General features: G+C 36.8%; 1 protein-coding gene across 2 annotated transcripts; it reads left to right on the forward strand.

Moving 5' to 3' along the window:
* Positions 1-740: 740 nt before the first annotated feature.
* LOC132557451 (phospholipid scramblase 2-like) lies at positions 741-25,685 on the forward strand. 2 transcript variants are annotated; one of them, XM_060221936.1, is made up of 11 exons: positions 741-818; positions 2,153-2,329; positions 12,832-12,882; positions 16,080-16,232; positions 16,951-17,028; positions 18,182-18,258; positions 18,519-18,649; positions 20,310-20,424; positions 20,752-20,854; positions 22,080-22,138; positions 24,560-25,685. In XM_060221936.1, exons 2-11 carry the CDS (start codon positions 2,167-2,169, stop codon positions 24,599-24,601), a joined length of 972 nt encoding a protein of 323 aa, XP_060077919.1. In that variant the 5' UTR covers positions 741-818; positions 2,153-2,166; the 3' UTR covers positions 24,602-25,685. The 2 variants fall into 2 exon arrangements, with proteins under 2 accessions (XP_060077919.1, XP_060077920.1); XM_060221937.1 differs by lacking the exon at positions 741-818 and adding an exon at positions 1,035-1,089.
* Positions 25,686-25,890: the final 205 nt, after the last annotated feature.

Consider the following 25,890-nt stretch of genomic DNA (forward strand, 5'->3'; position numbering starts at 1 on the left):
ATAGCAATTATGGAAAGGATTAAACTTAATTAAACATAGTAAAGCACATTTTAAATAGATTAATTTTTTTTAATGTGCTATAAGGTAGCAGTAAACAGTTAATTTGCATTTTTCCTGAAATTATTTGTCATGTTTGAGATATACAGGTATAGCAGATTGGTTATGAAAAATACATCATTACATGTATATATATTTATAAACTGTATAACAATTACATTAACAGTAGAGAGATGAAATTTGTGTAAAAAAAAAAATTCCTCTGATTTCTGACATTTGATTGTCATGGTTACCTACTGAAAAAATGCTAAAAATGCAAAAATACTGCTAATTCCAATCCAACACTACAACTTTCTAGGAGAAATTTAATTCTAATCACCTATCTTACAATCAACAACACTGTCGTGGTAACAAAGTACAATTTCACTTCCTGTAAAGCTAGTTTTTGGTGCGTAGACACAGATTCGAGACTGCCCAAATAGTAATCTCCAACACAAAGCTAAAATATTATCCTGAAAAAAATGAAACCCCACATTGTCCACTTTAACATGACAGGACCAATTTTAGCAAGGATTTTTTTTTTCATTTTTAATTAAAACCTTTATAATGGGGTAATCTAATGAGCAAAAAAATCACCCATGGCCACACCGAGAAACTGTGTACTGCTACCCGATGTAAACTTTGCATATCTGTTCAGCGCTTGTAAAAGGTGGGGGAAACAAGGGTTCGAGTAACCCCGAGCGACCTTCTTCGGTTGAATGAACATTACCCGGGCTTGATCTAAAGTTATTTGTACGAAGAAATTGGGATCCTGTTTAAAGGTGAGCTTTTCCCGCAATGCGTTCTAAAATATTTTAAGATGGCGTTGGTAGCATTCGTTTATTTTTAATTTGACATATCACTTAGCACGATTGCAGAATTAAAATCTTTGTCGTCCTGATCAAGATGACCCACCCAGTCAATTTCGAAATAACCCCGGCTGTATTATATATATAGAAACTATAGCAGTTGATAGTATAAGCTACGTGTTGATTTTCGATTTGAAGACCAATTCTTATATTGCTTCTGCTTTTACTAGTGACGTACATCAATGTAAGTATCAAAAAAATTTCATCAGTAAGTCTTCATAGGAGTCCTGAATCACCAAATATTATATTAAGTAGCTTGATATGTTTGTAACAAGCAGTATACGTAAATGTATAGTTGAGTACAAATTATGAACGTGAGGCGAAGAGGTAAGGTACGTTGTGAAAGCTTTCTGTCATCGTTCTATTGTTGATTTGATTATTTAACCAGTGTTTGTATGCTGACTTGAGCAATCTACACACTTACAGTCTAAACTGTATTCCAGTGTTCGATGAAGATGTTGTCAGTGAGTTAGGTACCATTTTAATATAAGTATACACAGACAGGTGAATATATACCATTGAAGATTTATATCATAATTTTTTACATTAATGTTCAGATATTAAATATAGACAAATTTTACTGCCGAAAAAGTAGGATAGTGTTCCCCAAGTGGTATGTTTTCTTGTCTGAATATAATTAAATTCCTAGTAAAAAAAAAATGAACTGTAAACAAGAAAGAACTAATCGGTTTATTTCATGTAATATGCATGGTATGTCATATATTTTGATCTCCATCCCTCTTTTAAATTCTGGCCAAAAGGGCTGTTCAGAAATTACTCAAATTTGGACCATTATTCTGCAATGGGTAATATTCACCGAATTCTTGATTAATCTATAATGTTTGGATGTTTTTGTGGAGGTTTGACAATAATATAAATATGAAATATCAGATGTTCAATGTAAAAATCACATGTGCTCAAGGTGAATTGAAACCAATATGTAGATCTATGGGAAAGGTGAGTGCATAACCGCTGTGCCACCTGACCACCCAAGTACACGTATAAGTAAAAGTCCTGGGCTTGATGAAATTCTTGCAAAGTTCTATCTTATTCAACAAAGATGAATCTAAGAGTTTTTATCCGTCACTTAGATGATAAGCTACCTCATCAATAGAGCTGGATGAAGTGATTCAAAATAACAATAATGAAAAAAAACAACATACAAAACAAAAATTCAAGAACAAATAACTAAATGATTTGTAATGTATCTATATTTATCAGTGTGTTTTATGTCTATTGATTTCCAGCAACACCTACCAATATGGCAGACCAAGCACCAGTTACACAACAACCTGGACAACAACCAGCACCACCTGGTCAGCCTCTTGCTGGACCACCTGGTCAGCCTCCAGCTGGACCACCTGGCCAGCCTATGCCTCACTACAACTATGGTCAGGCTCCTCCTCCAGGAGCCCAGCCTCCAGGTACTGTAGTCATCCTATCTGTAGTCAAGCCCTCCGAACACAAGCTTCATGTGAACATGATTTCAAAGTGAATGTTATTCACAAATTTATTTATCAGGCTTTACGTTTGCTGTCATGATTTTACTGTCTTTGAACAGATGAGACACTATCCTCAAATGGGATAGAAGCATGCTTATAATGATATATATTTGTATGCATTGACTAATTACTTGTACAATGTCATATGCTTTGCTGCTATAATCAAAAATGTAAATAATAAACATGTAAACATACTAAATGAGAATGAAATTTTGCATGTGTGTATCATCACTATGCTGTGTATTTATAGGAACATATCTTATCGTAAACATTCACATAGATTGAGGTTTTTTATTTGGGTACAAACACAACCACTTGTTAGATTTAGTTGATAATTGTAAGTTTGTATTTTTTGTATATCTTAACACAAATTACAAGTAAAACTTCTGTATAGGTTGAAACTGAAATATTTTTATAACATTATTGTATAAGAGATGCCGAAAAAATAAAAAATCAATGTGAATGCTTTTAAGGGCAATTGAAAGATATTATTTCGTGTTTTATACAAAAATATTCAAAATGAAAAAAAAATAGAAAAGAAAAAATGAAAATCTGGTTATCTATTGACCACAGTTGTCGGCCTTGTTGAGAAAGCTAGGAAATGTGTCAGCAACTTAAACTCTATGTATCTAACTTGTAAATTTTAGAAATGTCACTGAAAATAGTTATTTTGTGAAAAATTCATTGTAAGAACATTTTAGGCATTTGGCATTGACTTTCTAAAGAGAGATATGAGTGATAGTCAGTTAATTATTGACAAATAAAAGATCAATGAAGTCACGCATGATCGGTTAAAATAAAATCCTCCTGATCAGGTTCATTCTTTGATATCTACCGTATGTACATCATGTATACAGAATAGTTATAGATGTTGAGGGTATTAGTGTAGTCCTTAAATAGTTGAGTATCTGAATGATAAATATCAGAAAAGGAAGACCATATTCTGACTGTTACAGCAGGCTGTAAACATTTAGTTGCTTTGAATATCCTGTGAACTTTAACACAGGAGAATATAACTTCACGGGCTCCACATTAGTCACCTCTTCTTATCAAATTTATACAAAAGCAGGGAAGACAAGAACATCACTGTAGTATAGTATACCATAATACAAAGAAATTTATTTTGTAAAGAAGCGTAAAACAGAAGAAAATTAGGCCATTCCATGAACCTATATCACACTATATTTACACAGGTGAGTCACATCAAATTTGAAAGGCTGTGAAAACCAAGACATAGTTTGGTTAGCAATAATCCATTACACAACTGCTTCATAATGAATTAGTCAATATTTCCCTATACCTGTATATAGGGCAAAGAAATTAATGTTTCATTGCTACTTAACACTGTCATATGACATAATCTGTTTATAATACATGTATCTCACACATACCATAATGATAGGGTGTAAATAGCAGGGGTGTACAGATGAAGTGATAACCTAAATATACTCTAGGTATGTGACCTGTTGTCATTAGCATACTGGTATTTAATCGGAAGTGTTGTTTGTAATAGTTTTGAAGTGAAATAATATCCAGCATGAAAAATATGTATAGGGAAAGAATTCAGTCTGTCTATAATGGTAGTGACAGCAGGGTTATTTAAATGGTGTCTTTAGAGATTATATCAAACGGGTAAAATATGTTAAACACAGATTAAACAGAGAATGTTAGATAAACACAGGATGAACAAAGCCTTGTAATCAGGATGTTTAGAACGCTGATGAGTGGGACTAAAACAGGAAATAATCAAATATTATAAGCTTTGTCTAGAGTAGATTACTGGTATGACCAGTCATTAAAACTGAGGATGCTGAGATGTGAGATGGCAGGGCTTGCCTGGGATAAGTACAGTACCTACTATATCACTCTTGAGACTTTCTAGAGCACGACTTACTAAGTCTCACTTAATCCACCAGCTATAAAGTTTCTCCTAATAGCTTTTTAATTAACGTTATGTTAATATAATTAATTACCTTCTTCTGAATTCCTATTAAACAACTAGCTTTAGTCCTTGACTAATACTTGACCTAGTGACCTACTACTGGTGTAGTCTACTTCCTGTTTGTGCTATATGTAGTTTGCCAAGGTGGATTGCATCTTTTCACATGATATGATTTGTATCAATTTTAGCACACAGTCATTTTTGTACAGTTTTTTCTGGTCGGTCCAGAACTCCATTTTCAAAATTTTGATGAGCGAGTTCCAATATTAAGCAATATAGTGAGTCCTCAAATTTTGATTGGAGTCCAACAGAAAAATCATGAGTCCAGAACTCAGATATCAGAGTGCCAAAAATCACTGGGGACAACTTTAAGCTCTGTTCCTGTTGAGAAATAAAATACTCTGATAGAGACATTTTTGATATTCTCCTCCATGTAAAACTCCCTGTCGAGTATATCTGGTTTTGACCTGTCAATCTGAATTAAAGACATTAAAGGTAGCAACTAACTGGAAATTGTCATTAGATTCATCAACCCATGGGAAAGATGATGATGATGGTTTTTCGTCTCCCTGACTCTGCATTGGGCATTGTCCCCACAGGAAACATTTGACATTGTTATATAGCTCTATGTACACATGGATACACATGTGATAAGTATGTTTGTCTGTAAATAAAGAATATATTGATAGGTGTGTCCATTTCAGAAAAGACAAACGAATATAGCATTCTGCTCATCTGTTGATTTAATTGTCATGGTAATTAGGAATGGTTGTATTTACATTAAGTGTGAACTGTCAAATTCACACCAAATAGGACCAGATTTGTAAAACAAATAATCTAAACAGAATGTTAAGAGGCAGTTTCTGATCATTTGTTCATATATTTCTTCTGGAGTCAAAGTCTTTCACTTTTTTTTTTTTTTTTAGATTTTTGCTTCTTCACAGAACATTTTTCTCCACTGACAGGTTTTAGAAATTTCTGAAACTCTTCATTCATTAAAAAAGATAGATAAAATACAGAAAAGCTATCTGCTAAAGAGAAAGAAGCAGATTTAAATGTTCACATTTCATTCTATTTCAATTTTTTTGTCAGCAATAAAGATATTTTATGGCCTAAAATTAGTGGTGTACATACCTACAGATGTCCGTAGTGTAGCTGTAGTGTAACAGTATCCTGGTTGTGTATATTGATCTGTTCCTTGTTCTCTTTAGGTACAATCATTGCTGTAGTGTATTTGTCTGGCGCCATCACAATAGGCCCAGCACAGACCTTGTCTATTCATCTACATTGATTGGCATACATTGAACTGTTTCACTAGAATTTTCTGAAGATGTGAACTTTCTGGTAAACGTATGGAAGCTGGCTCATGTGTATTAGATATCCATTACCTGTGTATGTGTATGCTGAATATTTTTTTGATATTGGGGAAAAAAGAATGCAAAGGGAAATTAAGGGATTCAATTAAGTGAATGTTAGTCATGTTGAAAAGGACCAATCTGCCCTTGCATTGTTCATAACCAAACTTTATTTTCATTGTTTTAACCTTTATCAGAGACATCAATCCACTTTGTACAGACATGTCTACTTGATTGTCACGATTGATTTGAAATACCTATTAACAGCTGTTTCCAGACTGGCATATTTGATGAAGATATACAGTATAAACAATGGCTAGATGAGGATATACAGTATAAACAATGGCTAGATGAGGATATACAGTATAGACAATGGTCAGATGAGGATATATGTATAATTATCACTCCTAGTTTTTAATGTCCATTGATTTAGCTCGTAATGTTTTTTTATAATTCATATCCCAGGTATGATAAATGGAACTGTGTTTTATACATTGCTGATTACAGCAACCTTGTCCAGAGATCCTCTCCCTCAGTTTCTGATCTGTATAAAGTTACAGGATTTATTATCCTGATATGAGTTGTCTTTCCCTGAATTACTTTATTTAACTTGTTTTTGGAGGGTTTGTCGAGATTACTTCCATCATCTATGTTTAACCATCGATAGTTTAGGAAAATTTTGTTTTACAGGAAATAATCATTGTGCATATAAACATAATGTATAACCTGAATTATTTTGCATTAAATTCAGAATGTAAAACCTGTAATGTTTGTCTTAAAGGAGGGCTTGACAGAACGATTACGAAATAGTATTTTTTGGTTATTTTTAGACAGAAATGCAATCAGTCATCAGATAACGCTGTCAGTATTTACTATGGTTGATATATCAGTACAGCCATTGTAAGATCTTAACTCTGTTGTATTTTATCAGGTGTGTCTGGTGTGACCTTAGGTCTTGAATACCAATTTATTGATATTGAAGACAAACAATTTTTCAGTATTTGATACTTTAGTGTAAGACAGATTCTACCATGTTACATTATGGTTGCAAATAACACACCTAGGATTTTTATTTACTTTAGATTAAAAAGGTTCTTGGCATTCAACTGCAAAATGGCAGGAAATCAGGACATGATTTTGCTAGTTTATGATATCAGCTGTAGGATTACCTTGGTATATATAGACCTTACATAGGTATTACGCCATACATATGTTGGGCTTGCTATCTAAAGTTTGATTGTAAAGACCTTCAAAAACTTGTTCATGTTAAAAAAATTTACAACACATTCCAATAGAAGTATGAGACAAATGTTGACAGAACAATGGATTAGTTTGTCTAAGTATTCATATGCTGTATGGTAGTATAATTCTTACTTCAAACCTTATAAAGAATTTGTCTTAGCATTACATGTGATAGACTGAGGAATGGCCATGAGACAGAACCTCTGTATAGGATTTACTGTATTTTAGGTACATTGTAGTCCAGTGTTAAAACACGTTATGCCTGTCTCAATATACCATAGTCTCTCATAGTAAAGTCAATATATTGACAGACGGGATTCTTTTGTCCTGAGGCCATGTTGACACTTCATTATTCCTTGTGTGTGTTTCATATTGTATGTAATATGTTCATCCCTGTATCTCCACCATTTTATACCATGGGATAGAGGTGGGTAGTGAGGGTGGATTAGGAAAAGAGGGGGGTAGTGAGGGGGGATTAGGAAGAGAGGGGGGTAGTGAGGGTGGATTAGGAAAAGAGGGGGGTAGTGAGGGGGGATTAGGAAGAAAGGGGGGAAAGAGGGGAGTAGTGAGGGGGGATTAGGAAGAGAGGGGGAAGTGAGGGGGGATTAGGAAGAGAGGGGGGATAGAGGGGGTAGTGAGGGGGGATTAGGAAGAGAGGGAGGATAGAGGGTGGTAGTGAGGAAGGATTAAAAAGAGAGGGGGGATAGAGGGTGGTAGTGAGGGGGGATTAGGAAGAGAGGTGTGAAGAGGGGGGAAAGAGAGGAGGGATTAGGAATAGAGCAAGGATAGAGGGTGGTAGTGAGGGGTGATAAGGAAGAGAGGGTGGTAGTGAGGGGGTATTAGGAAGTTAGATGTGTAGAGTGGGGTAGTAAGGGGGGATTAGGAAGAGAGGGGGGATAGAGGGTGGTAGTGACAGGGGATTAGGAAGAGAGGGGGGATAGCGGGTGGTAGTGAGGGGGGATAAGGAAGAGAGGGGGATAGAGGAGGGATAGTGAGGGGGATTAGGAAGACAGGGAGGATAGAGGGTGGTAGTGAGGGGGTATTGAGAAGAGAGGGGGGTAGTGAGGGGGGATTAGGAAGAGAGGGTGGTAGTGTGGGGGGATCAGGAAGAGAGGGGGTAGATTGGGTATAGTAAGGAGGGATTAGGAATAGAGCGGGGATAGAGGGTGGTGGTGAGGGGGGATTAGGAAGAGAGGGGGGATAGAGGAGGGATAGTGAGTTGGGATTAGGAAGAGAGGGGGGGGGTAGTGAGGGGGCATTGGTGGGAGAGGAGGGATAGAGGGGGAATAAGGAAAAGAGGGGGGATAGAGGGTGGTAGTGACAGGGGATTAGGAAGAGAGGGGGATAGCAGGTGGTAGTGAGGGGGGATAAGGAAGAGAGGGGGATAGAGGAAGGATAGTGAGGGGGGATTAGGAAGAGAGGGAGGATAGAGGGTGGTAGTGAGGGGGTATTGAGAAGAGAGGGGGATAGAAGGTGGTAGCGAGGGGGGATTAGGAAGAGAGGGTGGTAGTGAGGGGGGATTAGGAAGAGAGGGGGTAGATTGGGTATAGTAAGGAGGGATTAGGAATAGAGCGGGGATAGAGGGTGGTGGTGAGGGGGAATTAGGAAGAGAGGGGGGATAGAGGAGGAATAGTGAGTTGGGATTAGGAAGAGATGGGGGGTAGTGAGGGGGCATTGGTGGGAGAGGAGGGATAGAGGGGGGATAAGGAAGAGAGTGGGGATAGAGGGTGGTAGTGAGGGGGTATTAGGAAGAGAGAAGGGATAGAGCATGGTAGTGAGAGGGGGATAAGGAAGAGAGGGGGGATAGAGGAGGGATAATGAGGGGGGATTAGGAAGAGTGTTACCCGAAATTCATTCTGCAGCTGTCCTGTCCCAATGTAGCAGGATCATGAATTTTCCTGGTGATTTTGATAATTCAAAAATTATTTATGAAAAATAGAGTTAGTTCAGGATTCCAATGTCAAGGTCACCATTGCTATTTATAGAAAATCATAAAATGATTCATTGGTATGGCAAAGTGACTTCATGAAATAAAGACTTATAGTGAGTTCATGTTTGAGGAGGTCAAATTCACTAATGTCTTTAGAATAGTTAATAGATACAATGCTGAATTAATTTGCATAGTAGAGAAGATTTCTGTCCCATAGATCCTCTTTCTTGTGAAGAAGATAATGTGCTGGTTTCATAATATAGCTATTATTATTATTGCATAAACTTTCAGCTTGTTGAGTAAGCCTTTCTGAAAAGTGTTCATTTTATTGTATTTTTTATTCTGAAGTTTTAGTTAACATGTAGAATTGTTATTTTTCACTATTTTTGAAAATTGATTAACAAATGTAAAAAATTGGAGTCTTGAAAATATAATATAATTTTATTGGTAGAGAAATCATGTTTTATGACTTTTGTGAGAAATGTACCAGGTATACTTTTTGTTTCAAGCATTTGAACCAAGCTTAAATCAACAATTATAATACTAAATTTATTCTCATGGGTAATGTCCCACCCTTGTCCTATATCACTCTGTATTGAATAGATAGTGAATTGAACTATGTGAATTATTAACGTGTACAGGTCCAGTAGAAATCTGCAGGCTGTGTTAGGTATTGATCCTATAAACAGGTTTAACATTATAATATACATTATGATGATAATAATCCTATGTTATAGAGGCAGTCTTAATACTTATTGTACACACAGTTGAATGATTGAAGGTTTACATAGGGACTTAATTTTTGAACTTCCTACACCTGAGTTGGTGATAAATCTCTGGGTATATATATAAATATACTGAAAGGATAAAGAAACGCAGGGTAATATTTATTCCGATATTTTGAAAACGCGTTCTCCAAATAAAGTGAAACTTTGTGGATTGAGTAATTAGGTCATATTACACCTTGCCATGTATCGAAAATTTAGTCACGGTACAGTGCGCAGCTCTGGTAAATGGAGGAAAGAAAAAACAAGAATCTCATGCACCGTGTTGTTCTGGTCTCATGCAGCGTTGGTCAAGTCACTCTTCGTTAGTCTTTATACAGACCAACTGCTTCCCTAAAATTAATTTAGAATTTGATTCGTTTTAAGAATGGCACGACTCACAGAAGTTCAGAGGGGTCAGGCCATTCAGATGCTGATGCAAGGACAGCTGCAAAATCAGGTTGCTAGGCACTTTGGTGTTAATGTTTCCACCATAGAACGTCTTGAAAGACGTCTTCGGGAAACTGGGCGATTGGCCGATCGACCTAGGTCAGGACGTCCGCACGTGACGTCACGACGTCAGGATCACTATATCGTCATCTCTCATGTGCGTAATCGGCGCCTTACTGCCGTTGAGAGTGCACTTAATGTTCGTGGAAATCATGGGCGTCCTGTAAGTTCAAAAACTGTAAGGAATCGATTATGAGAAGAGTAAGAGTGTAAGAGCACGTAGGTCCACACCTTATCCCTGCTTGACGTCAGCGTCGTATGGCCTGGGTCACTGCACATGCTCCATAACGGTTTCCACTGAGGCAGTGGAGACAAGTTTTCTCCACGGATGAGTCTCGATTCTGTCTTTATTGTTCTGACGGCCGTCAACGTGTCTACCGACGTCGTGGCGAATGTTTTACGGACGCTTGCGTTGTAGAGAGGGATAGGTTTGGGGGCGGTTCAGTAATGGTGTGGGGAGGAATCTCACACCGGTTAAAATCACAATTGGTTGTTATTGATGGCAATTCAACAGCAGCTAAGTATAGAGATGAGATCCTCCGACCCCATGTGATCCCTTTCTTAAGCAGCATAATCTAACCCTCCAGCAGGATAATGCTAGGCCCCACGTAGCAAGGATTTGCCAAGTCTTTCTAGCCAACAACAACATTCAACCACTAGATTGGCCGCCATATAGCCCTGATTTGTCCCCGATCGAGCATCTTTGGGACCAGTTGGATAGACAGGTTCGAAAGCGCCAGCCACCCCCTGCTACTTGAGAGCAGTTGACCAGAGCTCTAATTGAAGAGTAGGACAACATCCCCATAAGACGGATAAACGCTCTCCTGAACTCTATGACCAGAAGAATAAGGGCCGTGACCACAGCAAACGACGGACACACAAGATATTGATGACTCAGTTCAATTTCAATTTCAAAACCTATGGGTCCATTCAATTTAATCATTAGTACCTCTAAACCAATTGTCAGATGCAAAATACAGACTTTGGAAATTTTTAAGTTTTAATTTATCTGTAAGTATACAAAATTTCGTTTTAAATGAAGCCCGATATCATACTCAATTTCTGGTTTAAAGTTCACCCTGCGTTTCTTTATCCTTTTAGTATATATGTGTGAAAAGATGATTTAAAGTGTAATGTAAAAATGATAAGATTATGTTTTCTATGTTCATGGAAACTTTTTAACATTAAAAGTATTATCAGTTCATCCCTGAACTGATATATGAAATGTATAATATATAAAGTGGAGTGTGAGTGTTTGATTCCAAGACTAGTTTTCTGTGTTGATTTTTATGTGTATGATGCAGAACGATGTAATATGATCAAAAATAGATAGGGTGTTCGTTTATAAAATGATCTCATTTTGTCATTATTCCACCTGTTCTTTTATGAAGTTCTTATTTTATTTCAGTTCCTTAGTGCTAATCTCTGATAGTATAACGTTCCCTGTAATTCCTCTCTGATTGAATTAAAGATTCACTTTTCTGTTTTCTGTTTCACGTTTGCTTGCTGATATTATCATTTATAGAGACAGTAGGACCTCCTTAGTCCAAATATTTATCCAAAATGCTTTTGCCATGAAATTCAGAGGTGGTGTTGGGGAAGGGGGGGGGAACATTATAGATAGCGTTGCTCATGTTTGTCCCATCCAAATTCAATATGAGCACCTGGCAACATCATTCTTTGACAGATTTTGGTCAAACTTTAAGCAAAGGTCAATTATGAGTGTGCCTTGGACATTGTTGTGTTTCAGGGTCAAAGGTCAAGGTCACCCTTGCTATATTTAGGAAATAAATCAGTTAAACACTTAAGAACTTCATCCTTTATGGGATGTGGTCAAACTTTATGAAATTACCAGGTGCCAGTGTACTTTGGACATTATTGTGGTTCAGGGGTCCAAGGTCAAAGCCAAGGTCAGTGATGCTTTATATGTAGAAAATATAACAAGTTCAATTTACACACATTATGACTTCATTCTTTCACAGAGTTTGGTCAAACTTTATACAAAGATCAATGATGAGTATACTTTGGACCTTGATAGTTTCAGGAATACAAGGTCAAAGCCTTGGCATTTGGGACACGTATGTCTTAGGTATTTTCTAGTTTTGGGAGAAGGGGGTAGGGGAAGTAATTCCATTCTCTAAAGAATTCACATCAAAAACAAAACAAAAAACCGTCCATAATAACAAAGTCATGTTGTAAATCAAGAAATATTCTGCTTCTGGATCTTCTTGTTTTCTGAAAACTCTATTGTTGATTAGGTTTGACATAATCTTGGACAAAGGAGGTTCACTGGTAATAAATTCTGGTTACAGGAAAAGTTATTTTAATTTGATGAAGATATTGAAAGTATTTTCATAAATTTCTCTTTAGTTTTGAATTAACATAGATCTTATGATTATCTTTGTGATGAGATTGATTTCATTATAACATGATGATTAATTACAAGAATGTATTTCATGATAAGTTTTGGTTTAATGTTATACACAGTAATATGAAAAATCATAATTATGATCTTTAGTTTTAAAATTTGTTTGTAAAAAAGTAAAACTATATGGATTTTAGTGGTATACAATCTCATATTAAAATATTGTACAAATGTAATATCAATTCCAATTTAATAATATTTACTTGTGGATTACTTCCCTTAGATTAACTCTCCCTAATTGTATTTGACTTCAAAGGTTATGGACAGCCTCAGTATGGACAGCCAATGCAGCCTCAGTATGGCCAGCGTAAGTATAACATCATTTGAATCTCTTGGATGGTCAGGTGTATTCTGATTAGAACAGATGAACTTAAGATATATATAAATTGTGAAGCATACAGGAATATTTTTACCAGTTCTTGGTATATTCGTTTAGATGTGCCTTTTGACAACAATGAAGAAAATATTAGGAATGAGGATGGAATGCCTTTATTTTTTTCTCTGCCCACACTTTGGTAAGGGATGTTAAATGTGTATATAGTAATCACTGTGCTTTCGTGTGTACATTTGTCGGTGATATCATAGTGTATAAGATATTTCATAAGTTCATATTCACACTGTAGCATGACCCTACCTGGGTAGATTTTCATGGTCATCGTCTAGGTTACAGGTCTTGACCACTTTCGTAATGAAAAGCTTGTGTTAAAGATAACTAATGAACCACTTAACCCCTCAATAGATTTAGGTCAGAATAAGAAGATAAGGGATTAGGGCTATATCTATATGAGCCCCTGCTCCCTGTTGTTTTACTTCATCAAATGGACAATGAAGTTTGTGTTGATATGTTGAATTGGATAAGCTTTGTAATAAAAAACTTAAAAAACAGGTGTGAAAATAAACAATAGTCTTGTCCTGGTGTGAAAATAAACAATAGTCTTGTCCAGTTGTGGAAATAAACAATAGTCTTGTCCAGTTGTGGAAATAAACAATAGTCTTGTCCAGTTGTGGAAATAAACAATAGTCTTGTCCAGTTGTGGAGATAAACAATAGTCTTGTCCAATTGTGGAGATAAACAATAGTCTTGTCCAGTTGTGGAGATAAACAATAGTCTTGTCCAGTTGTGGAAGTAAACAATAGTCTCGTCCAGTTGTGGAAATAAAAAACAACACAATTTTAAGTTCATTTAGAATTATTACAACAAACTTCACTGAATCATTTTTATATGCTGATTTTGATATGTTATTTAAATTCTTTATACCTTAAGTGTTTCCACATGTACATTTGTACACTATAATAGGAAGACAGAAGCTGTTTACATTTGTACACTATATTAAAGTGACAGTTTTGGCTTATGACTGATCGTATTGGCAGGTTGATCATCCACAAGGTGAACGGTTAAATTTTTTGGCCCAGGCCAGTACTTGGTTGCCCTGGTACTTTCGGTTGTTGTTTACACAGCCAATAGAGATTACCTCACAATCACGACTAAAGGTATGCTTACCTGACATACCTCCATCAGTGTGCAGAGGCTTACTGAGACTAATGCATGTTTGCATGCATTATAGACTTTGAGGCTTGATTTCACTGAGCAAAACCTAGTTACACAAAAATGTTTGATATACACAAGCACAGACATTCGGGTACAACAAAAGACATACATGTAGCAAAGCTCCAGTTATGAACAGAGATGTCTGTTGAGATGAAGACTAATGGAAACCTATAGGCTGTACAAAACTTTGCTGAAAACTTAAATGACAAAGTAGGTCAGGGTGTAGAATTATACTGAGGCACTACCGAAGGGGTCCCATTTAACTGCTACAAATCTGATTATTTACCATCCTTTATAGGTCATCAGAATGAGGTAAAGGTCTGTGTTATACGCTACAGCTATGCCCTGGGCAAAATTAAATTGTAAACTATTTCATGGCTGGATAATTAATAATTTGAAAAAAATTGCAAGCAACCATTTTATGTAGATAAATTGTTATACATTTGAGAAGTATTTAATTTTCTCTATCATCATGTTATGATACACAGCACTGAACAGATAAAAGAATATATATTTTCATCACTGGACAGATAATAGAATATATATTTTCACATCACTGAACAGATATTAGAATATATATTTTCATCACTGGACAGATAATAGAATATATATTTTCATGTCACTGAACAGATAATAGAAAATATATTCTCATCACTGGACAGATATTAGAAAATATATTTTCACATCACTGAACAGATAATAGAATATATATTTTCACATCACTGGACAGATAATAGAATATATATTTTCACATCACTGAACAGATAATAGAATATATATTTTCACATCACTGAACAGATATTAGAAAATATATTTTCACATTACTGAACAGATATTAGAATATATATTTTCATCACTGGACAGATAATAGAATATATATTTTCATCACTGGACAGATATTAGAATATATATTTTCACATCACTGAACAGATATTAGAATATGTATTTTCATTACTGGACAGATAATAGAATATATATTTTCATGTCTCTGAACAGATATTAGAATATATATTTTCACATCACTGAAAAGATATTAGAATATATATTTTCACATCACTGGACAGATATTAGAATATGTATTTTCACATCACTGGACAGATAATAGAATATATATTCACATCACTGGACAGAAATTAGAATATATATTTTCACAGCACTGAACAGATATTAGAATATATATTTTCACATCACTGAACAGATATTAGAATATATATTTTCACATCACTGGACAGATAATAGAATATATATTTTCACATCACTGGACAGATATTAGAATATGTATTTTCACATCACTGGACAGATAATAGAATATATTCACATCACTGGACAGAAATTAGAATATATATTTTCACAGCACTGAACAGATATTAGAATATATATTTTCACATCACTGAACAGATATTAGAATATATATTTTAACATCACTGGACAGATAATAGAATATATATTCACATCACTGAAAAGATGAAAAAGAATATATATAACATCAGTGATAGAATATGAAATACATGATATATGTTGAAGAGACTTACCCTCTAACAGTTTAAACATTTCAAGAGGAAAATTTTTTGTTCTTGGTATAGCTTGGTATTGTGAAGTTTGGTGAATGAAACATGGGTCAAAATACCATAATAGTGAAGTGGAGTGCTAATTGAGTTTAATTGATTGATTTAGCAAATATCTTGTGCATGGCTATCATAGGTTGTTGTTTTTTGGCTGGCTACAAGTAATAATAATATCAATGTCTTATTCCTGGGAGTAACACATGTTATGATTTCTTTGTCAATTTTCATTTCAAGATACATTTTTTCTTTGTTTTTGATTATCTTACAATTTTACTCCATCCTGAAAAATGCAAAAAATTGAATTACCATTTATGGTAATATGAATACAATTGTACATGTAATTTATTGAGAATACCTAATTTGTATGTATGATTGTTACTATTTATATAGCTGGAGTAGCTGTAGCAATGAACATACCTGGACAGCCCCCAATGGTCCAATGGATGGCTCGACCCCAGGCTATACCTGGCTGTCCCCCTGGCCTTGAATACCTCACCCAGATTGATCAACTTCTCATCAAACAACAGATTGAGATTCTAGAGTGTAAGTTTTGTACATGTTTTACAAAAATCATAAATCTCTCAAGGTATGACAACAAAGGGATGAAGAAAACCTGTGCCTGATTGCTGATTAATAGCGTTTCTTCACTAAATGCATACAGCATTCTGTAACAATTCTGTAATGCTTGTGTGGTCCTGTCCTGTCCTGTCAATGGACCAAAACTTGAAATCTGGAAATCCCTGGCTAGAATTTCATTCACAAACTTGAAATTGTTGGTTACATTGATTGAATTTAATGTTATGTGTGTGCTTGAACAGCTTACCTCATATCCTTGGATGAAGCGTTATCAGTTCTGTGTAAACAGTACATCCAGGCCCCCTTGGGTGGTAGGGTTGGGCCAAACAGGGGATATGTAAGTTCTTAAAAATCCTTCTTCCATACAAAGACATTATCCAAGTTTGGTCAGAAACAATTTATGTTTGACCAAAAGGCTGGGACCAAATAGGGAAATTATTTCAGTAATTGTTTGTCATATTAGAAATTCTTTGTTGAATTAGCAAGTTGAGCTATGCAGGACCCGTGGGCCTCTTGTTATGATATATTACACAGTTTGTATCATCCAGTCCTATAAGAATGTTTCAGGATACATGAGATTTAATACGTGTATCATTTCTAATCTGTACACCAATATGTATGGTACACTTGCTCTAGTAATATGATAAAAGCATGAATCACTGATCTCATGGTCATTATTATACAGTGTTCACTGGCTGGGAAATGGCCAACAAATACAAGGTCCTCAACAACCAGGGTCAGCAAGTCTTCTTTGCTGCAGAAGGTAAGTCTACATTGATCATTAAAGATGCAGGGGAGATAACTCCTTCATATTTTCAGTTAAACAGTGGGAAATCAACGCAAGATGTACACTTCTGAATGATACTTTTTATGACTTGGAGATTGAAGATTAAGGGGCTTGCTGTCTTTCTTTCTTTTTCTTTTTCTTTGTCTTCCTTCCTTCCTTTCTCCTTTCTGCTTTCTTTTTTACTTTCTTTCGTTCTACTTTTTTTCTTTCTTAATCTCTTTCTTCCTTCCTTCCTCCTTTCTTTCTTTTTTTCTTTTTTTCTTTCTTTCTTTCTTTCTTTCTTTCTTATGGTATATGGCTATTCCCTTAAATGCCTATAAATTTCAGTCTTATTTGATAAGGCATTTTGCTTTATGCTAATAAGATCTTGGATGAGGTGGATATTGGTCAAAATCCATCAACATTTGCCATAGTTACAGACCTTTAAAAAAAGGAGAAAAAATCTTTTATTTTTGCTACCAGACAAAACAAAATTTTGTATTGCTCTAGTGAGATCTCTAAAGTGTTCACCTATACCTGTGAAGTATTACAATAAGTGCCTTTCAGTTGAGTGCCTTTGCCCTCATGTTTGCCTAGCCCTCATGTTTGCTCAGCTCTCATCTTTGCTTAGTCTTCATGTTTACTTAGCCCTCATGTTTGCTTAGCCCTCATGTTTGCTCAGCCATCATATTTGCTCAGCCTTCATGTTTGCTCAGCCCTCATGTTTGCTCAGCCCTCATATTTGCTTAGCCTTCATATTTGCTTAGCCTCCATGTTTGCTCAGCCTTCATGTTTGCTCAGCCCTCTTGTTTGCTTAGCCTTCATGTTTGCATAGCCGTCATGTTTGCTAAGCCTTCATGTTTGCTTTGCCCTCATGTTTGCTCAGTCCTCATATTTGCTCAGCCCTCATGTTTGCTTAGCCCTCATGTTTGCTTAGCCTTCATGTTTGCTTAGCCTTCATGAATAACACACTTCTTTTTGAGAGCATTGGTTTTTAATCTTATCTTATTCATACCTGAGCTGAGGAGCATTGGATGATTTAGGAGTTATTCCTTCTACTGACATCCAGCATATCTTGAATGGAGTGCCATTTTCTGATGAGTGATTAGATGTAGAAAATCTTATCTGAATCTTGTTCCTAATATTTCAGAATCTGATACATGTGAACGACAGTGCTGTGGACCTAACAGAGGTTTCAACCTTCACATCACTGACAACACTGGACAGGTAAGTTCAGGGTTTTTTTCTTACAGACAGTTGACACAGGGTAGGTAAGTTAGCAGGTGTTATAATAGACAGCTGTCACAGGGCTGGTAAGTTAAATGGTATGTTAACAGATGGCTAGCAGGTGCAGTAGACAGTTGACACAGAGCAGGTATCAACATTTTTTTCAGACATAATTATTTTTGGATTGTAACCCATTAAATCATTAAATGTCCAGAGGTTAATGTGTCTTGTCTGATTTAATACCTTTTGTCTCTATGTAGGAAATCATCAAATGTACTCGTGAGTTTAAGTGCTGTGTGGGTTGCTGCTGGTGCGCCAATGCTGATGGCTGTGCACATGAAATCGCTGTGGAGTCCCCTCCAGGCACCATCGTGGGATACGTGAGGCAGGAGTAAGTTTTTTCTAGAAATTACACTTTGACTCCCCTAATAGAATGATGGGAGACACATTGTGTTCTCTGATGAGAGGCACATAGTGTTCTCTGACGAGAGGCTCATTGTGTTCTCTGACGAGAGGCACATTGTGTTCTCTGATGGGAGGTACATTGTGTTCTCTGATGGAAGGTACATAGTGTTCTGTGACGAGAGGCACATAGTGTTCTGTGACGAGAGGCACATTGTGTTCTCTGATGGGAGGTACATTGTGTTCTCTGATGGGAGGCACATTGCATTCTCTGTCCTCATTGTGTTTATGCTTGATTGATTGCACTGTGTTTACACTAGTTTCTTGTTTAGGAGGCTGACTGATTACACTGTGTTTACACTGGTTTCTTGTTTAGGAGGCTGAATAATTACACTGTGTTTACACTGGTTTCTTGTTTAGGAGGCTGACTGATTACACTGTGTTTACACTGGTTTCTTGTTTAGGAGGCTGAATAATTACACTGTGTTTACACTGGTTTCTTGTTAAAGGTTGCTAAGGAGGCTGACTGATTACACTGTGTTTACACTGGTTTGTTGTTAAAGGTTGCTAAGGAGGCTGACTTATTACACTGTGTTTACACTGGTTTGTTGTTAAAGGTTGCTAAGGAGGCTGACTGATTACACTATGTTTACACTGGTTTGTTGTTAAAGGTTGCTAAGGAGGCTGACTGATTACACTGTGTTTACACTGGTTTCTTGTTAAAGGTTGCTAAGGAGGCTGATTGATGACACTTTTTACACTGGTTTGTTGTTAAAGGTTGCTAAGGAGGCTGATTGATTACACTGTGTTTACACTGGTTTCTTGTTAAAGGTTGCTAAGGAGGCTGACTGATTACACTGTTTATACTGGTTTCTTGTTAAAGGTTGCTAAGGAGGCTGACTGATTACACTGTGTTTACACTGGTTTGTTGTTAAAGGTTGCTAAGGAGGCTGACTGATTACACTGTGTTTACACTGGTTTGTTGTTAAAGGTTGCTAAGGAGGCTGATTGTTTACACTGTGTTTACACTGGTTTGTTGTTAAAGGTTGCTAAGGAGGATGACTGATTACACTGTGTTTACACTGGTTTGTTAAAGGTCGCTAAGGAGGCTGATTGATTACACTGTGTTTACACTGGTTGTTAAAGGTTGCTAAGGAGGCTGACTGATTACACTGTGTTTACACTGGTTTGTTGTTAAAGGTTGCTAAGGAGGCTGATTGATTACACTGTGTTTACACTCATTTGTTGTTAAAGGTTGCTAAGGAGGCTGGTTGTTTAAAGTTGATGTTGAATACTAATTTGACATTATTATGGATTGAGGGGAAATTTATTTACTTGATTTGATTGGGACCTGTAGTAAGTTTTTGTTGTATTCCATCACTACAAAACGATACACTGGCAGAAAAGACAAAGCATATTGATAGATATTCACTGCAGCTTTCACCTGTCTTCTCTATGGTCATTTGGCCAAAGTAACAGGTAGGTTTAAAGGTAAAGTGGATATTTGGGTTTAGATTATGTAAGGATGAGTTTACTGCTGGTAAAAATGTTTAAATCTGACAGCAGAAAGAAACACTGGATGGATATTTCTCTATATCCAGTACTCCCTGAATGTAAGTTAACTGACTGTTCCTTCTTAATTTTCCTAGGCAGAGTTGCTGGACTCCACACTATAGTATCAGGGATGCCAACCATGAGCCTGTCCTCAATATCAAAGGTCCATGCTGTGTGATGAATGGATGTTGCTGGGATCAGGAGTTTGTTGTAAGTAATACAGTTAGATTAAGGGTCAGAGGTTAAGGGTCGAGTTTAAGATCCACCACCCCATTGACCTTGATTTAGTCAGTTTCTACATAGTTTCACATTATAGAGAGATAACATGTTACGAAATATTTTTATAAAGACCATATTGTATAATAAGTATAGAGAGATTGTAAAAGATCTAGTATAATGAAAGGGTTTGACTTAATCTATCCTTGTAACAGAAAACAGTTTTGTGTGAGTTCGACTTTCAAAATTGTGACCATATAAAGTACATCTACAACAGTTGTTCATATGTAATGGTGAACATTGATGCTCTGTCCAATACAGGTGTGGTCAAAAGACTGGACCGCAGAGGTTGGCAAACTCAGCAAACAGTGGAGTGGATTTGCTAAAGAGTATTTCACTGATGCTGATAACTTCGGAATTACATGTAAGTTTAAACAGGGTTATCTCCCCCTGCTGCCATATAAGTCTTTAAACAGGGTTATCTTCCTACTGTCATATTAGTCTTTAAACAGGATTATCTTCTTACCGTCATATAAGTCTTTAAACAGGGTTATCACCCTACTGTCATATAAGTCTTTAAACAGGGTTATCTTCCTACTGTCATATAAGTGTTTAAACAGGGTTATCTCCCCCTGCTGCCATATAAGTCTTTAAACAGGGTTATCACCCTACTGTCATATAAGTGTTTAAACAGGGTTATCTTCCTACTGTCATGAAAGTGTTTAAACAGGGTTATCTTCCTACTGTCATATAAGTGCTTAAACAGGGTTATCTCCCGCTGCTGCCATATAAGTCTTTAAACAGGGTTATTTCCCCCTACTGTCATGTAAGTGTTTAAACAGGGGTATCTTCCTACTGTCATATAAGTGTTTAAACAGTGTTATCGCCCTACTGTCATATAAGTGTTTAAACAGGGTTATCTCCCCCTGCTGCCACATAAGTGTTTAAACAGGGTTATCTCCCCCTGCTGCCATATAAGTCTTTAAACAGGGTTATCTTCCTACTGTCATATAAGTCTTTAAACAGGGTTATCTTCCTACTGTCATATAAGTATTTAAACTGGGTTATCACCCTACTGTCATATAAGTGTTTAAACAGGGTTATCTTCCTACTGTCATATAAGTCTTTAAACTGGGTTATCTCCCTGGGACAGGGCCCCAAAAGTTGAATTCAGCCAAAAAGTTTAAATGCTTCTCCTTAATGCTTCAATGGATTTCAAGCATTTCCCGCAAAACATCATTTAGGGAAGGTATTCACATATGTATAAATGAAGTTGATTCAATCCTTATAGATTTCAGTCTGGGGTCCCACGCTATTCATCCCTCTCTTTGATTAATTTCAAACAAAATTGGTCAGAATCATCACTTGAAAGGGGCAATCATAATTAGTATAAATGAAGGTATTTTAACTCCCGAGGGCCAGGAATGAGATCTGTCACCGGAAATTAGGAAAACGAGAGTATAAAATGATTCTCTCCTATACCTTTACAGATTCCCAAAGATTCCTGATTTTTGTTTTCATTTAATATTTTGTGAAGAGCACATGCACTCTATATTTTTTTGATCAGATGACCGTAAGGGTCCATGGCCCTGTTGTCCTTTCAAGTTTGAGCCTTGTGTTTTGACTTTTATGTTTAATGTTGTCTTCAGTTCCCATGGATTTGGATGTCAAGCTGAAGGCAGTCATGTTGGGCGCTGTGTTCCTCATTGTAAGTGTTTTTCATCTTTAAATAAAACTATTCAAATCACCCAGATTCCTTTTGATGTATCTCACTGCATAATTGCAAAAGGTACCTCTTGTGGGGTGCAGATCGTGAGGGGTCTCTCCAATGTCTTGAGTTTACAGGACATCAGAGAACCCAAGAAAAGGGTTCATAGTATATCACTCTTTGTTTATACTAGATGACATGGGTCTATTGCTAAATCAGGGATTTTCTACTGTGTCTTCAGTAAGGAGAGGTTGAAGAGATAGATTTGGTGTACCCACCACAACTCTTCAGATTTTCATCTTTTCCTTTCTTTCCTGTCGAAATTTTTTTATTTGTATTTTATTTTCTCTTCATACCTGTTGTCATGTGACCCTGTCTGTTGGTGTCTCTCTTGACACCTATCTTCATGTGACCCTGTCTGTTGGTGTCCCTCTTGACACCTATCTTCATGTGACCCTGTCTGTTGGTGTCCCTCTTGACACCTGTCCTCATGTGACCCTGTCTGTTGGTGTCCTTCTTGACATCTGTCCTCATGTGACCCTGTCTGTTGGTGTCCTTCTTGACACCTATCCTCATGTGACCCTGTCTGTTGGTGTCCCTCTTGACACCTGTCCTCATGTGACCCTGTCTGTTGGTGTCCCTCTTGACACCTATCCTCATGTGACCCTGTCTGTTGGTGTCCTTCTTGACATCTGTCCTCATGTGACCCTGTCTGTTGGTGTCCTTCTTGACACCTATCCTCATGTGACCCTGTCTGTTGGTGTCCTTGACATCTGTCCTCATGTGACCCTGTCTGTTGGTGTCCTTCTTGACACCTATCCTCATGTGACCCTGTCTGTTGGTGTCCTTGACATCTGTCCTCATGTGACCCTGTCTGTTGGTGTCCTTCTTGACATCTGTCCTCATGTGACCCTGTCTGTTGGTGTCCTTGACATCTGTCCTCATGTGACCCTGTCTGTTGGTGTCCTTCTTGACATCTGTCCTCATGTGACCCTGTCTGTTGGTGTCCTTGACATCTGTCCTCATGTGACCCTGTCTGTTGGTGTCCTTCTTGACATCTGTCCTCATGTGACCCTGTCTGTTGGTGTCCTTCTTGACACCTATCCTCATGTGACTCTGTCTGTTGGTGTCCCTCTTGACACCTGTCCTCATGTGACCCCGTCTGTTGGTGTCCCTTTTGACATCTGTCCTCATGTGACCCTGTCTGCTGGTGTCCTTGACATCTGTCCTCATGTGACCCTGTCTGCTGGTGTCCTTGACATCTGTCCTCATGTGACCCTGTCTGTTGGTGTCCTTGACATCTGTCCTCATGTGACCCTGTCTGTTGGTGTCCTTCTTGACATCTGTCCTCATGTGACCCTGTCTGTTGGTGTCCTTGACATCTGTCCTCATGTGACCCTGTCTGTTGGTGTCCTTGACATCTGTCCTCATGTGACCCTGTCTGTTGGTGTCCTTCTTGACATCTGTCCTCATGTGACCCTGTCTGTTGGTGTCCTTGACATCTGTCCTCATGTGAACCTGTCTGTTGGTGTCCTTCTTGACATCTGTCCTCATGTGACCCTGTCTGTTGGTGTCCTTCTTGACACCTATCCTCATGTGACCCTGTCTGTTGGTGTCCCTCTTGACACCTGTCCTCATGTGACCCCGTCTGTTGGTGTCCCTTTTGACATCTGTCCTCATGTGACCCTGTCTGCTGGTGTCCTTGACATCTGTCCTCATGTGACCCTGTCTGCTGGTGTCCTTGACATCTGTCCTCATGTGACCCTGTCTGTTGGTGTCCTTGATATCTGTCCTCATGTGACCCTGTCTGTTGGTGTCCTTGACATCTGTCCTCATGTGACCCTGTCTGTTGGTGTCCTTGACATCTGTCCTCATGTGACCCTGTCTGTTGGTGTCCTTGACATCTGTCCTCATGTGACCCTGTCTGTTGGTGTCCTTGACATCTGTCTTCATGTGACCCTGTCTGTTGGTGTCCTTGACATCTGTCTTCATGTGATCCCGTCTGTTTTGTTAAGACCACACATACATTGCTGTGTTTGAACACCTAGCTAAGCTTTGAATGGCTGAAGGTTACCATCAGTGACCTTGTATCCTTAATATAGAAAGTGATACAGAGCAAGAATATCTCCTGTTTAGGTTTTCTATCAGTTTTATAACATGATGTTTTCTAAAATCCTTGCAGAAGTATCCAACTTATGTGATGAACAAAGTCTTACTTTTGTTTCCATATGACCTTTCTAAAACTCACCAGACATTTTTTATTTCACCTTACCAAAGACCTCAATAATATGCAGTTTTTCGACTTTTTTAAAGATGTATTGGAAACTAATGTAAGATCCTCTGGACTACAATATAAGGATGTACAACTTAATGTATATATATGTATATATATAATGTTAAATTTTAATCTCTTTTCCCCAGGATTTCATGTTCTTCGAGCAGAAGCAGAACAATCACCATTAGGCCTTGGTTTCTGGAGAGGATCATAGATTTGGCAGTGGTATATAACAAAGTCCAGGAATTAGTGTGAAGAATCCTCAGCCGATTGTCAATGTATCTAAGATATTATTAACACAAAAGCTTACAAACCTTATAAAAAACAAAACAAAACCTCATTTGTTGTTGTGAGGACCATTTCAGAACTCTTTAGATTAACAGTTATCAGTAATGTCCGCAAGTTTGAATTGTGTAAACAATAGTCTCTTAATGAAAGACAGAAACCTGTGAAAACATTCTCATTGTTATAAGTCTATAGTGCCTCTCTTCTCTGTTCCAAATACATTTTATAGATATCTGGCTGTTAGATAGATATCTGGCTGTTAGATAGATATCTGGCTGTCAGTCTAACATGACAAAAGATCAACTTTGCCCGAGACATGTTAATTATGAGGCCTAACATTCAGAGAAAAAAATCAATGAAAGTGTTCTTAAACTCAAATTTTTACAAATATTTTACATTTTATTTAAATATATGTATAACCTGGTTATCAGTATACCTTTGTAAATAGTAGTCTAATCCCATGCACATTATTGTGTACCAATTGGAAGGAAACATTTACAGAGGCATTAGGTTCAGAAGATTACTGCAGCAAGAATTGGTGTACAATAGAACAAAAAGCTTTAATTTGTAAGATTATATTTCAGAAATATATATTTATTCAATTCAGGAGAAAATGCTTTGATATCTTTATAATGAATATATACAGTATATGTTTGAGAAGTGATTTGTTTCTTTGCCTTGGGTGAAACAAAACACCTTCTGGAAATGGACTTTTATATGTATTGTGTATGTATTCGTCCTGATATTCAGTCTCATGTATGAAATAAACATACTCGTTGAACTAAATACAAACTTTTATATATTATGGATGTTTGCCTGATAAATCTGACAGAAGTATTGGGAGTCATTGTACATCTAATTTTATATTGTTAGATTAAAAAGATTTTATTATAATATGGTTCAAATTTTGAACTCTTTTTTTTTTTTAACTTTGGACAATAGCATTGTTTAAAATCATTGATAAATAAAATATGATCGTTTTGGAATTACTCCAGTGTTATGAAACACTTGGTTACCTAAAAACTATTTTTAATATCAAGGATCTCATTGGTTAAATAGATTTTTGTTCCCCTCTCTGATATGTTACTTAACCTGGTTATGCTGATTGTAGAGTTTCCTAAATTATTTTATTCACATTTTTTTAAAAAAAGATTGTTATGGAAAATCTAAAACTTGGATGTAGGAGAAAACA

Source organism: Ylistrum balloti, unplaced genomic scaffold, assembly GCF_031769215.1.
Source record: "Ylistrum balloti isolate Yb309-2 unplaced genomic scaffold, AGI_CSIRO_Ybal_v1 Utg370672, whole genome shotgun sequence".
Lineage (NCBI taxonomy): Eukaryota > Metazoa > Mollusca > Bivalvia > Pectinida > Pectinidae > Ylistrum > Ylistrum balloti.